The sequence below is a fragment of the Mauremys mutica genome, chromosome 1 (assembly GCF_020497125.1).
Source record: "Mauremys mutica isolate MM-2020 ecotype Southern chromosome 1, ASM2049712v1, whole genome shotgun sequence".
In the NCBI taxonomy this organism is placed as follows: Eukaryota; Metazoa; Chordata; order Testudines; family Geoemydidae; genus Mauremys; species Mauremys mutica.
The window spans coordinates 322,671,401-322,684,552 of record NC_059072.1 but is presented as its reverse complement, the minus strand read 5'-3'; the positions used below and the strand labels follow the sequence as shown (position 1 = coordinate 322,684,552).

The following is a 13,152-nucleotide window of genomic DNA, read 5'->3' as shown; positions in this document are numbered from 1 at the left end:
AAATAAAATATACCAACAACTGAGCAAATACTCAAGCATAGGATCTTAAAGTTTTGTTCTATGTGAGCATTAGTATATGCAAAAATAAATTGTTCACATGTTTTTGGAAAGTAAGCACAAAAGATGTGTAAACATGGTCAATACATATTCACTTTTGAATTTAGTTGATTTTTTTCTTCCTACCCAGGCATCTTCCTGTTCTTGCTGATGAAGTAGCTCAAGATCCAAAAATCAATTACACTAACAACTTTCTTTCTTGCATCACATTTTTCCTTTTTTCCTCAAAACACATTATTAATAAAAGGTATTGGGATGTCTGGTTATAAAAATATTTCATGTCCTAAGAAGAATTGTCTGGAAGTCAGTGAAGAATTTTGAAGTGCTAACCAAACTGTTAAGTCCTATAGTGCAGTTATCTTCATTAATAGCATAGGCAGAAAAAATTTATAATTCTATAATGATCCAACTTAACAAATGAAAAGGAAATAAAAATTACAGTAAGAATAAAGCATATATTACTCTTTCATCTTCTCCACAGACTGGGATGGGACATTTACATGTTACAAAAGAAGGACTTCGACTGGAAGGAGAGTCAGAATTCTTATTCCCTTTGTATGCCAAAGAAATTCACTCTAGAGTGGTAAGTAGATATAGAAAATCCATGCTAAAAGAGAATTAATGTACAGAAATCCATTAAGAAAATCAATAATATATATAAAATGTGTGCATGTATAGAATATTATGGTATGTGTGGATATATATAAATATAGTATGGTGTAACATGGCAAAAGATTTTATCCGTGAATTTGAAATTGGTGCTCAGATGCTATGGCAGTACTAAGATACTGTGGTGAAATACTTAGGCATATTGCTCTTGAGTGATAAAGCCATGAGTGAGTTATGCAGGTCATTCCAGCTGAATGGTGTTAAAACTTTAGGAATATTTTAGAGAGTTTTAAGATTTTTTTATTGAGTATTTTTGTATCTCTTCCCTGTAAAGCCAGGTATCTTGGTAACCATGAGTTCAACTGTTAAGGGTTTACAAGGAGTCTTAAATATTTTTTAAAATGGCCAGAAATAGGTTTTGTATACCTCAATTAAAGTTCCATTCTTGGGAATGTCCCAGGGTGAAGGTAAGTGCTGGATCTGATTGAAGAGCTGGGAATCTCCCTTTCCAATGATACAAAGCTCCCATTTCTATATCTGTAAGACACAAGATAACAGATATTAAATTTGTAAAATATTTATGCATAAAAAAGCTGTAACTATGTAGGACTATATTTTGCCTACCTGGGCTTCAGATAGGTAATATTTATTTATTTATTTATTTATAGTTGGTGGGGAAGGAGGGGAAATTACACAATTGAAAAAGAGACAGGAAACATTTCTCACAACAGTTCGATTTTTTTTTTTTAAAGAGAGAGGCAGGTGTTTGAAACTGCTCCAACATCTGGAGGTGTGTGAAGGAGTCTTGTTAGCATCTTTCCAGTAGTTTGAATGAAGAAGGAGTGGTTCTGAACAGGTCTTAAATTATCCAGGCATTAATTTGTTGTGGAGCAGTATTGTTACCTGCAAACTAAATAAAATCTTCTTCAGGGCCAGATTCTGCCACCCTAACTCATACTGAGTAGCTCTAAGCCATCTTTCATTGTGAGTCACGTACAGATTCCAGCAAGTTTGAGTTGCTGAGAGAAAGCCCAAACATCTCCAAGAATGTTCATTTAAGCTTTATTTTATCTTTCTGTGCAACAAATTTTTCCAATAGCATGAACAGCATCTTATTAGATAGTGGAAATGCATTACTAAATCTGTATTTCCTCTTTGTTTCATGTGCTCTGTTTTCTGATTTGGAGTCAAGGGAACATGATTTATGTGTTTAAATGTGAATCCTCTCAGAGATATTCTTCTTTGAGTAGTGTCCCTATAGGTGCTCCACTGTAGGTGTACTTTTGTCCCTGCGCTGCTGATTGAAGAACTTTGGTAGCAGTGTCCGTTGGGCCCACACATGTGCTGTCTCTCCTCATGCTGAGCAGCAAGGCTAGTCAGTGCACACAGGTAACCCCTCTCAGTTCCTTCTCAACCACAGGTGGCTAGAGATAGAGCCATTAGCAATCCATTAAGACTATTGTTCTCTTCGTTTACATACTTATAGTTAAGTAACCTGTATCTAGATTCTTAAGGGAATCAAACATTAACTCTGACATTCCACAGTGGAGAGAGGCACAGGTGGAACTGGTGCTTCTGGCTCACACAAGGAGCCTATACCACCAAGTACAGATATCTGTCCCCAGCCTCTCTCCTAACTATACTTATAGTTAGTTAGCCTCCTAGTTACAACTGCAGCTTTTTCTTTCTCCTTCTTTCTTATTTTACCCTTAAAAAAAGAAGAAAGAGACTTTATTTTCTTCCCATCTTTTTTCTCCCATTGGGGACCCTTCCCCTCAACAGGGTATGCACAGTTTGCGGGGCTTCAAAAAGTGCCACATCTGTAAAGAGATGATCCTAGTTGCGGATAAGTACTCTCAGTGTAGTCACTGCCTCAGGAAAGGCCACATAGAACAGAAGTGTGGTCTTTGCCAACAACTCCGGCCAAGATCTCACAAAGACAGAACTCTACCAGAAGAGCATCTTCATGGAGGCAGCTCTCTAGCCCCAGTCACCTGGTAGACATGAGTCTTCCCCACAACCTTCTACATTTAAGGGATGTGGGTTGAAGAAACAGGCTGTGGACCCTTCTCACAAATCATCTAAGAAGAGAGTGGGGAAGTCCCTTAGTGAACCCCGATATAGCTGTAAGCAAGCACCATCTCATCGGATATCTTCAGCATCGCCGGGACCAAGACCATCTCAATCTGGCATCCATGCCTCATGAAGACCAACAGCTACTGGTACTACTGACAGTCTCATGGACCCAATGGACATGGGCGCTGAATCATGGATACTTAATGACAAGAGCAAACACTCTAAAAAGACACTTCCAGTATGTGAGTCCACTTTGGTACTGCCAGAGAGAGCTCGCCAGGCACCTAAGAGGCAAAGGTGCACAAGGTCTCATTCCCCATCCCCAGCACTGCCACCAACACTGGGATGATCAGTATTGGCAGAATCCAACCATTTCAGAGACCTTTGCATGCTGGATACTCACCTCTTGGTACCAAGACCTCTGCCCCAATCTTCTACCAAGCACAAGAAGTATCCCCACTGCCATGCCATGCCCCTTCACTCTCTAGAAAGGGTTCAGAGAGTGAGACAAAGGAGGTAGTGTCACAATACTCCTCCCAAGCCTGTTTTGATGCTCACTACCAAGGATGTACCCACAGATGGCCCCATGACCACCACCAACATCTTAGGGCTAGTCTACACTTACGAGCCGGGTCGACGCGGTGAGTTCGACTTCTCGGAGTTCGAACTATCGCGTCTAATCTGGACGCGATAGTTCGAACTCCGGAAGCGATAGTTCGAAATCCGGTACTCCACCACTGCAAAAGGCGGTGGCGGAGTCGACCTTGGAGCCACGGACTTCGATTCCGTGGCGTCTGGACGGGTGAGTAGTTCGAACTAGGGTACTTCGAATTCAGCTACGCTATTCACGTAGCTGAATTTGCGTACCCTAGTTCGACCCCGCTTCTTAGTGTGGACCAGCCCTTAGTATGGCCACCTATGCGTGCCAACACTGGGCTCTATGCCACCCCAATGGCCATATTGGGACCCTTGGGCGGTGCACTGACAGCATGCCTCTCGAGCTTCAAGCCTTACCTGAGAACCCTCAGGGCACACCCCCTTGGCCGCAGCATCCAAAGCTTTGGAACAGCCTGAAGAGATAGAGGAACATGAAGCTGGTACAGAGGCAGAAGTGACATCGTGGACGATATCTTCCTCTTCTCCAGACAAAAGCATCACACCTTCACCACCATCTTTGGCAGACAAATTTTGTCTATTCCAGGAGCTGGCAAAAAGGGTGGCAGACACTCTCCAGATACCATTGGAGCAAATCAAGGATGCCTACCATCAGCTCCTTGACATCCTCCACTCTTCATCCTCCTCAAAGATTTCCCTGCTGATTAATGAGGCCATTTTAGACTCTGCAAAGACTGTGGCAAATGCCAGCATCAGTGACACCAACCTGCAAGCACGCAAACAAAAAATACTATGTCCCCACCAAGGAGTCTGAATTCCTATTTTACCACCCAACTCCATCGTGGTGGATGCTGTCAGCTCCCACAGCTGACAACATCAGTCAAGGGCTACTCCCTATTATAGGGATTGGAAGCACCTTGATCTTTTCAGGCAGAAAAGCGTATTCCTTGGCCACTCTACAGTATTACCAATTACCAAACCCTCATGGCGAAATACAACTACATAAAGTACTCTCAACTAAATTACTTTGTTGAAAAGTTGCCAGAGACACATCATGACTCCTTTAAGGCAATTATCCAAGACGGCCAATTAGTGGCAAAGACATTGCTGTAATCTGCCCTCGACGTGGCTGACATGGTGGCTAGGTCCATTTCCACAGCTGTGGTGATGCAACGAGTGTCATGGCTTCCTTTGTCGGGATTCGTGAAAGAGGTGCAGTCCATAGTTAAGGACCTTCCCTTTGAGGGCACAAAGCTCTTTGCCAAGAAGACTAACACCTCCCTTCATACCCTGAAGGACTCGAGGGCTACCCTCCGGTCACTGGATATCTATATACTGGGACAAAAGAGATGATTTAGTCCCCAGTCCCAGCATAGACCACAAGAGTCTTAGTACCATCCTCAGAGCCACTACGAGCCGCAAAGAAAGAAAGGGAAATTCCCTAAACACAAACCATCTAGCCTACAATGCTTGTCCTAGCCCTTTATGTCTACATACCACTTTGAGTTGAGACAAGTTGAGGCACTGTTAGACCATTCCCCCTGACTGATACAGCCTAGCATTATTCCACACCCATTTGGACACTGAGTGGCAGCATACCACAGAGACTGGGACCACATAACATCGGACCGATGGGTTCTAGAGATCATCCAAACTGGGTACTCCATTCATTTTACTACCCTACTCCACAACACCCTTCCCCATCCCTCTTCAGGTACCCTTCTCATGAGAGTTTACAATAACAAGAGGTAGATCACCTTCTCCATCTAGAAGTCATAGAACAGTACCCCAACAACTGAGTGGCAAGAGGTTCTACTCTCATTATTTCCTAATACCCAAAAGGAAGGGAGGTTTTAGACCTCAGAGCTCTCAACAAGTTTTTTCAAGGCTCAAAAATCACGATGGTCACCCTATCAATGATGTTCCCTGCATTAGAATAGGAAGACTGGTTTTCAGCACTAGATCTTCTGGACACCTATTTTCACATCTCGATCTTACCAACTCACAGATGATTTCTCAGGTTCACTATGGGACATGACCACTAACAATACCGAGTGTTCCCTTTCAGGCTATCGTTGGCACCAAGAGTATTTTCCATGGTTCTCTCAGTGGTGGCCGCTCATTTATGCTCTCTAGGGATAATGATTTACCCACACCTGAACAATTGTCTCCTCAGAGTCTGATCTCTCCGGGAGGCTCATCAGCTCACCAACACTACGATACATTTGTTCACAGAACTGGTCTTCAGATCAATGCCCAGAAGTCAAACTCATTCCAATGCAATACCTGGAATTCACATGCAATGCCTCCAATTATGGGTCAGCTTGGTTTACAAACCGAACAAGGAAAGGTTGCACAGACACCTGGATCAAAAACTCCTTAGACTGGTGGAAGGACCTAGCCAACGTTTGCAAAGGGATCCCCTTCTCGCAGACATCACCGTCGTTGCTCCTCACCAACAACGCATAACTCATAGGTCTAAACAGCCTCACGATGCAAGGCAAATGGTCATCTGCGGAAATATCCCTTCACATCAATCTCCTCAAACTGAGAGCAGTCAGGAATGCCTGCATCCATTTCTTTCCACTGATCACAGAATCACACACAAAGATCCTAATAGACAACATAGGCTGTATGTACTACATCAGTCGGCAGCGGGGAGCCAGGTCGCCCTCCCTATGCACCGAGGCAATGAGGTTATGGAATTGGTGCATCTCCCACAATCTTACACTGTCTGCAGCTTACCTCCCAGGCAGACAAAACTCAATAGCATAAAATCTTAGTTACAAAGTCCCACACGACTATGAATGGGATGTACACCCAACAGGATTGCATGACCTATTCAGACAATGGGGAACATTATCCACAGACCTGTTCACCACTTACCATGCTACTCCTCCAGAGTGGGGATGAGACAGCACTCCCTGAACGATGCTCTCCTCCTTCCATGGGACAAGGACCTTCTCTGTTTTCCCTACTGTTGAAGGTCCTGCTGAAAATGTCATTCTGATTGCTTCTACTTTCAGAGACAGACCTGGTACTCTTACCTGTCACAGCTCACAATATGCCTGCTGATCTCCTTCCATCCCATTCCACATCTCCTCTCACAGAACAAATGATGTACCCTACATCCCAACTTGGGGATTCTCCGTCTCAAGGCATGGCTCCTGCTTGGTTCCAACACCTAGAAAGCTCCTGTTCAAGGGAGGTGCAGGAGGTTCTATTACACAGTAGAAAGTCCTCATCTTGATGTAATTACCTGCAGAAATGGCCCAGCAAATCTCCACAACCTCCGCAACTCTTCCATGTATTCTAGACTATGCTTTGACTCTTAAAAAGTCAGGATTATCCCTAAGGATTATCTTAGGGTCCACCTAGCAGCTATGACAACTTTTCAACAACCTTTTGCTCAGTGCTGTCACACCCAACCACTAAAAGGTTCCTCAAAGGTATAATAAAGTTCTTCCTTCAACCTCAACTTCCTACTCCCATGTGGGCTCTAAACCTAGTAACTGAAAAGGCTGACGAAGGTTTCCTTTGAACCCCATGCCACCTGTTTGCTGACAGACCTATCCATGAAAACAGTCTTCCTGGTAGCGATTACCTCAGCCAGGAGAATAGGAGAGATAGCAGCTCTGATGGCGCCTCCCTCCTACGCAGTATTTTTTATGGACAAGGTTACTCTCAGGCTGCATTCAAAATTCATCCCTAAGGTAACCTCTCCATTTCACATGAGTGAATTGATTCACCTTCCAATCTTCTACCCCAAGCATCACCAAGACAACACAGAGGCTATACTACATATCTTAGATGTCAGAAGAGCCCCTGGCATTCTACCTTAACAGGATGAGGGCCTTTAGGAACTCCCCTAGACTTTTCCTCTCCATTGTGGAAAGATCCAAGGGCTCAGCAATATCAGCCCAAAGGCTCTTTAAGGGCTGGTCTACACATAATTAGCTCAATATAAGGCAGCTTATGTCAGTGTCTACACTACAGCCTTCCTCCCACTCATGTAAATTCTCTCCTAAACTGACATAATAACTCCACCTCCATGAGAGGCATAAGGCTTATGTCAGTGTAGTTAGGGCGATGCAGTGTCTGTAAGTTGGCCTATATTAAATCAATTTAGGTTTGTAATGTAGACATACCCTCAGTGGATCTCAAATTGCATAAGACAGTGTTATCAAATTCACATGACCCTTCCAGGCCCTATTCATACACATTCCACAAGGTTGATCTCCTCACCTGTTGTTTTCTTCAAGAATGTCCCTGTCTCAGAGGTCTGTAGAGCGGCAACGTGGACGTCAGTCCACACTTTCGCAGAACCTTATGCAATCACTGGGGACTCCAACTCCAATGCCATATTTGCCTCCCCAGTGCTGTCATCTGAAACTGACCCAACAGCCCTCCAGAAAGGATACTGTTTGGGAGTTACCTACAGTGAAGCACACGTAGGGACACTACTCGAAGAAGAAGTTGTTACTCAGCTTGTGTAGTAACAATGGTTCTTCAAGATGTGTCCCCCTGTGGGTGCTCCACAACCCACCCTCCTACCCTCTACTTCAAAGTTCTTGTCAATGACTCTCTAGTAGAGAAGGAACTGAGGGGCATTAGTCTGCATACGCTGACTAGCCTGGTGGCACAGCACCAGGAGAGACAGTGCATGAGCGTACCTAACAGACACTGCTACCGAAGTTCTCCAATCAGCAGCACAAGGACACAAGCACACCTGCAGTGGAGCACCCATAGGTGCTCGAAGAACCATCATTACTACACAAGGTGAGTAACTTCTTCTTCTTTGAGGCTTATTAACTAATAGAACACATAGCTGCTCTGAAATCAGCATATTTGGATGCTGAAGGAGTCCCTCAGACTAGAGCAGGGGTCCCCAACCTTTTCAGGACCAGGGACCAGTCGGGAGCGCTCGTCCCGCGGCTCAGCTGGACCGCCCGCAGGCGTGCCTGTGGGAGGTCCACCGGCTCCGGTTGAGCTGCCGCAGGCATGACTGCGGACGGTTCGCTGGTCGCGCGGCTCAGCTGGACCGCCCGCAGGCACGCCTGCGGCAGCTCAACTGGAGCCGGTGGACCGCCCGCTGGCGTGCCTGCGGGCGGTCCAGCTGAGCCGCGCGACCAGCGAACCGTCCGCAGTCACGCCTGCGGGAGGTCCACTGGGTCGGTTCGCGGCCCAGTTTCTAAGAGGCCGGGCCGCGGACCGGGGGTTGGGGACCCCTGGACTAGAGGAATCCTTATTCAATGCTGAGCCACCATTGGAACGCCACCATACATCTCTTAACAGTCTACGGGTCTGAAGAGAGCAGTGTGGCTATGGCTAATTTATGCTCAGTTGTTGAGGGATTCTATTGTCATCATTGGTTGATGGCATAAATTAGAGGCCTTAGATTGCTGGATACAAGTCACTGTCTCTTTCTGCCCTTCTGAACTGACAGTCATTCAGCATTTGGGGTTTTTTGAAAAATATTTTTTAACATTTTTGAGAAAGAATTGCCCATGACTTTGGGTATCATTTCAGTATGTATTCTCATAAAATTGTTTATTTGTTATGATTTCAGTTCCTACCTTTGCCTCTTGGGGAACTGAGCCATTCATAGCCATCACACAGCTTTCTCACTTGCCTTAATAGTCTTTTTTCTTGGAGTCTCAGCTTTTCTCCTCTAATGAGGTCTACAAAGTGCAAAGAAAATACATAGCAGAAAATGCACTTGCTATGCATCTCCTCTGGAGTCAGTTATTAGTTTATGCCTTAATTTTGACTCCAGTGCAGAGACCTAGATGAAACCTTTGCCTCTTAGCTAGTACATATTCAAGGGACAGCAACATAGGATGAGTCCTTAGAAATATGTCACTAACTTTTAAATAGGCACCAATATGTGAATGGTAACTAAAGATCCAGAATATAGTTTATCACACTGGACCAGATTGTATGACCAGATTGATCACTGGTTTATTTTATTAAATCAAGCAGCAGCAATCAGAAAAGTGCATTTGAAATGCCCAGATTTGTCTGATTTTTTACCAATATATAAACATAATAGATTTAGCTCACAGTCTCTCTTGATCTTTCTTCCCCACCTTAAATATAACTTCTTGTCCTTGGATATTCAGGCTAAACCATTGCATATTGTTCTTCCTAAGGCTCAGAGGCTGGCACACTCATCTTTTTCTGTCCTTCCTGTCTTTTCATAAGAGTTATTGGTTCTGTTTGTGTTTCTATGTGCTGTAATTTTTAAAGATAATTTACTAATCTGAAATAATTCCTTTTACTCATTTGGCAACTTGTTTTGAGATATCCTATCTTCCTGGTTTTCATATTTACAAGATTCTTGTTTTTTTAAAATAAATCTGGACAGCAGAGGGCACTGAGACTGAGGTGGATGCAGGTTGCTTGAGCTCTGAAGTGGCCCCTGGGGAATCTTCAAATGTTGCCCCCTACAACTCACTATACAATCCCAAGAAATATTGCATGCTACTGTTGAAACTCCCAAGATGCCTTCTAGTTCTGCATCTTCTTCTCTGAATCCAAAACCACCAAAAACATAAGATGTCTGTCTCCCCTACTTCTACAAGTAAAATGGTGCCTAAGCCTGACAGAATGCATCTGATATCTGTACAATAGGTTGCCACAGACCCTGATGAAATTAAAACTACAGTTTCCACCCTTCAGACCACCATGACTTAGATTGAGTGCACTACAAGTTCTATCCAGATGGATTAGTGAAGCAGAACACAGAATTTCTGAAGTGGAAGATGATTTCAAAGAGAACAAATTACAGGTTATGAAGAACTGTAATGATATCAGATCTATTAAAACCAAGCTAATTGATCTAGAAAGCCACTCAAGATGATGGAATATCAGGATTGTGGGTGTCCCTGAGTGCATAGAGAAGGGTGAACCCTCTGAATTTGTCCCCAAACTGCTAACTAAGTTGATGTATCTGCTGGTAGATCTTTGTTTTAATACAGAATGGGCACACTGGAACCTTGCCCTCAAGTCAGTTCCAGGAGATGAGGCTAGAGCAGTGATTGTGAAGTTCCTGAAGTTTTCAACCAAGGACCTTATCAAATCCAGAGAAAAAAGGATTGTTATGGGGAGAACCAGCAATTAAAATACTGTTCTTTTAAGATTATGCCCGTGATGTAGTTGCAATAAGGGCAGCTTGTAACCAAGTGAAACAATTGGCTAGGAAGATGAACTTGAAGTATTTTATTAAATATCCAGCAACGCTCCATATTAAAAATGGTAAGAAGATAATACCATTCAGTTCCTGCCAAAAGACAGAAAAATACCTAAAAAATCTTCAAACTCCTGCCTTGCAAGAGGAGACATCTATGGAATGATCCGACCATATGGAATATATGTATTGCTCTCTCAGGTCTGATATGGTTGTTCTAAACAAGCTGATGGGCACTAGTTGTTATTGATATTAGTTCCTTTTTTTTCCTCTTTCTTTCATTGGGGTAAAGGGCTAAAGTGTTATTATCAATTTACTTCCTACTGCCCTAACTCATGGGAAAGGACCATCAATGTAAAATCCATCATTTGATTAGTAATTATATATATAATCATTGCTTTATTAGATGGTGCTTCCTTAGGACTAGTATATGTAGGTTTTATTGATAATGTGTGATTACTATAGTTGCAATCTTTGGGGCCTCTGGGGATCTCCATGCTTCACCTGATCCAGCCACGCACTCTGGGTGTCAAGTGTGTATGCATATGTCATTTAGGCCTTCAGGGTATGCACTGTCAACTAAAATGTGGCAATTACTTCAGTAAGAAGGGTTTCCAAACTGCAAACTGTTAGTTGACCCCTGCTATATGGTTTGTTATAAGGATAAAATTTCTGTATTATTCCTCACCTTATTCATCCAACACTGAGGAAACACTTCATGCTTTGTAGAGCTTTGGCATTCTACCTTGACCACAGTAATGCATTCAGAACCTCTAACAGGCTTTTCATAGCCTAGGCCAAGAGAATCAAATGCCAACCAGTGTCAACTAAATGGACACTGGATCTCTGACTGTGTCAAGTGATGCTATGATCTTGTGAAAGTCTTTCCTCCAGTGAGAGTAATAGCTCACTCCATCAGGGCCCAGTCCACTTCATCAGCCTTTCTGATCAATGTTCCAATAACAAATATATGTAAAGTGGCAATGAGGTCATCTGTACATACCTCTTTCAGACATTATGCCATCACTCAAGCCTCTTGTGACTATGCTAACTTTAGTAAATCCATGTTGCAGTCTCTCTTCGGATGATCCAGAGCCTCACCATCTGTAAGGGAACTGCTACAGAGTCACCTAAAATGGAATGTATACATGCACAATTACTTGAAGGAAAAAAACCCAACAGTTACTTACCTACAGTAGCTGTTTTTTTGTTTGTTTGTTTGTTTGTTTGTTTTTTTGGAGATGTGTTGTGCACATATAAATTTCACAATCCTTCCACCTGGCTAATATTTTCACAAGCAGCACAGAGAGGAAGGTGACACACATGCCCCTTTTATGCTCTTGTCTGAGTGCATGAGGAGAGCAGGGGCACATGCGTTCCCTCATGGTACTTCTGGCAAAAGTCTCTGACACAAGAACACCGGGCACACACACACCTAACGTGGAATGTATATGTGCATAAAACATCTTGAAGAACAACAGTTGTTGTAGGTAAGTTACCATTGTTTTTTAGTTTCAGGTCTGATTTTTTTTAAATCTTTTATTTATTGGTTAGTTGTTTTCAGGTTTTATTGTCTAATGCACTGAAGTGTGAAATAACTGTTGCTCCATTATTTGTCACCTGCTTGATTACATGCCACCTTGACAAAATGGCTAACTTGACTTAGTGGGTTTGTTTTATTTACAACACAGTTATATTTCTACATTAAACGCAATTCTGTCCTGACACTGGACCCAGAGGGACTACTCACACTTAAAGTTAAGTATGTCTGTGTTTTCAAGGTGGGAGCCTTGGATCATAACATTAGTGTTACACAGCTTTCATCATCATTCATCGTTTTTCACATGACCAGTTTTCTGCAGGAATGCAGGAAGTCTGGGACTCAAGTGCTAAACTTTTATCAAAAGATAGATTGCCAGCAATTGTATCTGTTGGGCTAATATTATAGATTTTGATCACTTTAGGACTACACTTTTTAATTATGTTTGTGTATTTTGAATAAGGTGGTTTTTGTTTGTATTTTAATTTTAAAAAGGTTCTGGAAAGAAGACAATAAATGATTCAAATCTATAGTGTTATGGCATTTCAACAGGAGACTTTATCAAAATTTTACCAACTCATTCCAGCTATCAGGTTTTAATAGTTTCTTCCTCCTACAAGGAGGGAAAAATACATATTTATTGTATGAATTGATTCCCATAAGGTGGTATATTATTCTCAATGTGGTTCTCTAAGATTTTATATTGAATATTTTGAGGAATTGATAATCACTTTGTACCACATGCTGCCATTTCCAAATATATCTACCATATTTTCTGTTTTAGAGTGACCAAAAGTGGGGAATAGTCCAGGGAAAAAAGTGTGTGGGGTCATAAAAATACAATATTGACTTCCTCACCTACCTACACCATCAGAAAAAGGTAGAATTGGAAGGAAAACATGGTGTAGTTATTTATGGATAATAACTGCCAGTCAGAGGTAATCCCAGCCACGAATTTGGGGGAAAAGGGAGCTGGATTGGGGACTTTGGTTAGACTGATTATAGAGTGGGGACCAGCTCCCAATCTGAATGTCTCCAAAGTTAAAAGGGTATTTGAATCGAGGAT

At 42.7% G+C, this 13,152-nt stretch overlaps 1 protein-coding gene and 1 long non-coding RNA gene across 12 annotated transcripts in view; one reads left to right on the top strand and one right to left on the bottom strand.

Annotated features, from left to right (window-relative positions):
* SGCG (sarcoglycan gamma) overlaps window positions 1-13,152 on the top strand; it is a 149,734-nt gene that overhangs the window by 70,669 nt on the left and 65,913 nt on the right. For all 11 annotated transcript variants that reach the window (XM_045017543.1, XM_045017489.1, XM_045017481.1 and 8 more), the window contains one exon: window positions 539-640. In XM_045017543.1, the coding sequence (XP_044873478.1) occupies window positions 539-640 (102 nt within the window). The remainder of the gene's footprint in view (window positions 1-538; window positions 641-13,152) is intronic.
* On the bottom strand, window positions 951-4,000 carry LOC123370770. The gene is made up of 2 exons (XR_006579533.1): window positions 3,757-4,000; window positions 951-1,203 (listed from the first exon to the last, which is right to left on the bottom strand). It is a non-coding gene; the product is annotated as an uncharacterized LOC123370770 (long non-coding RNA).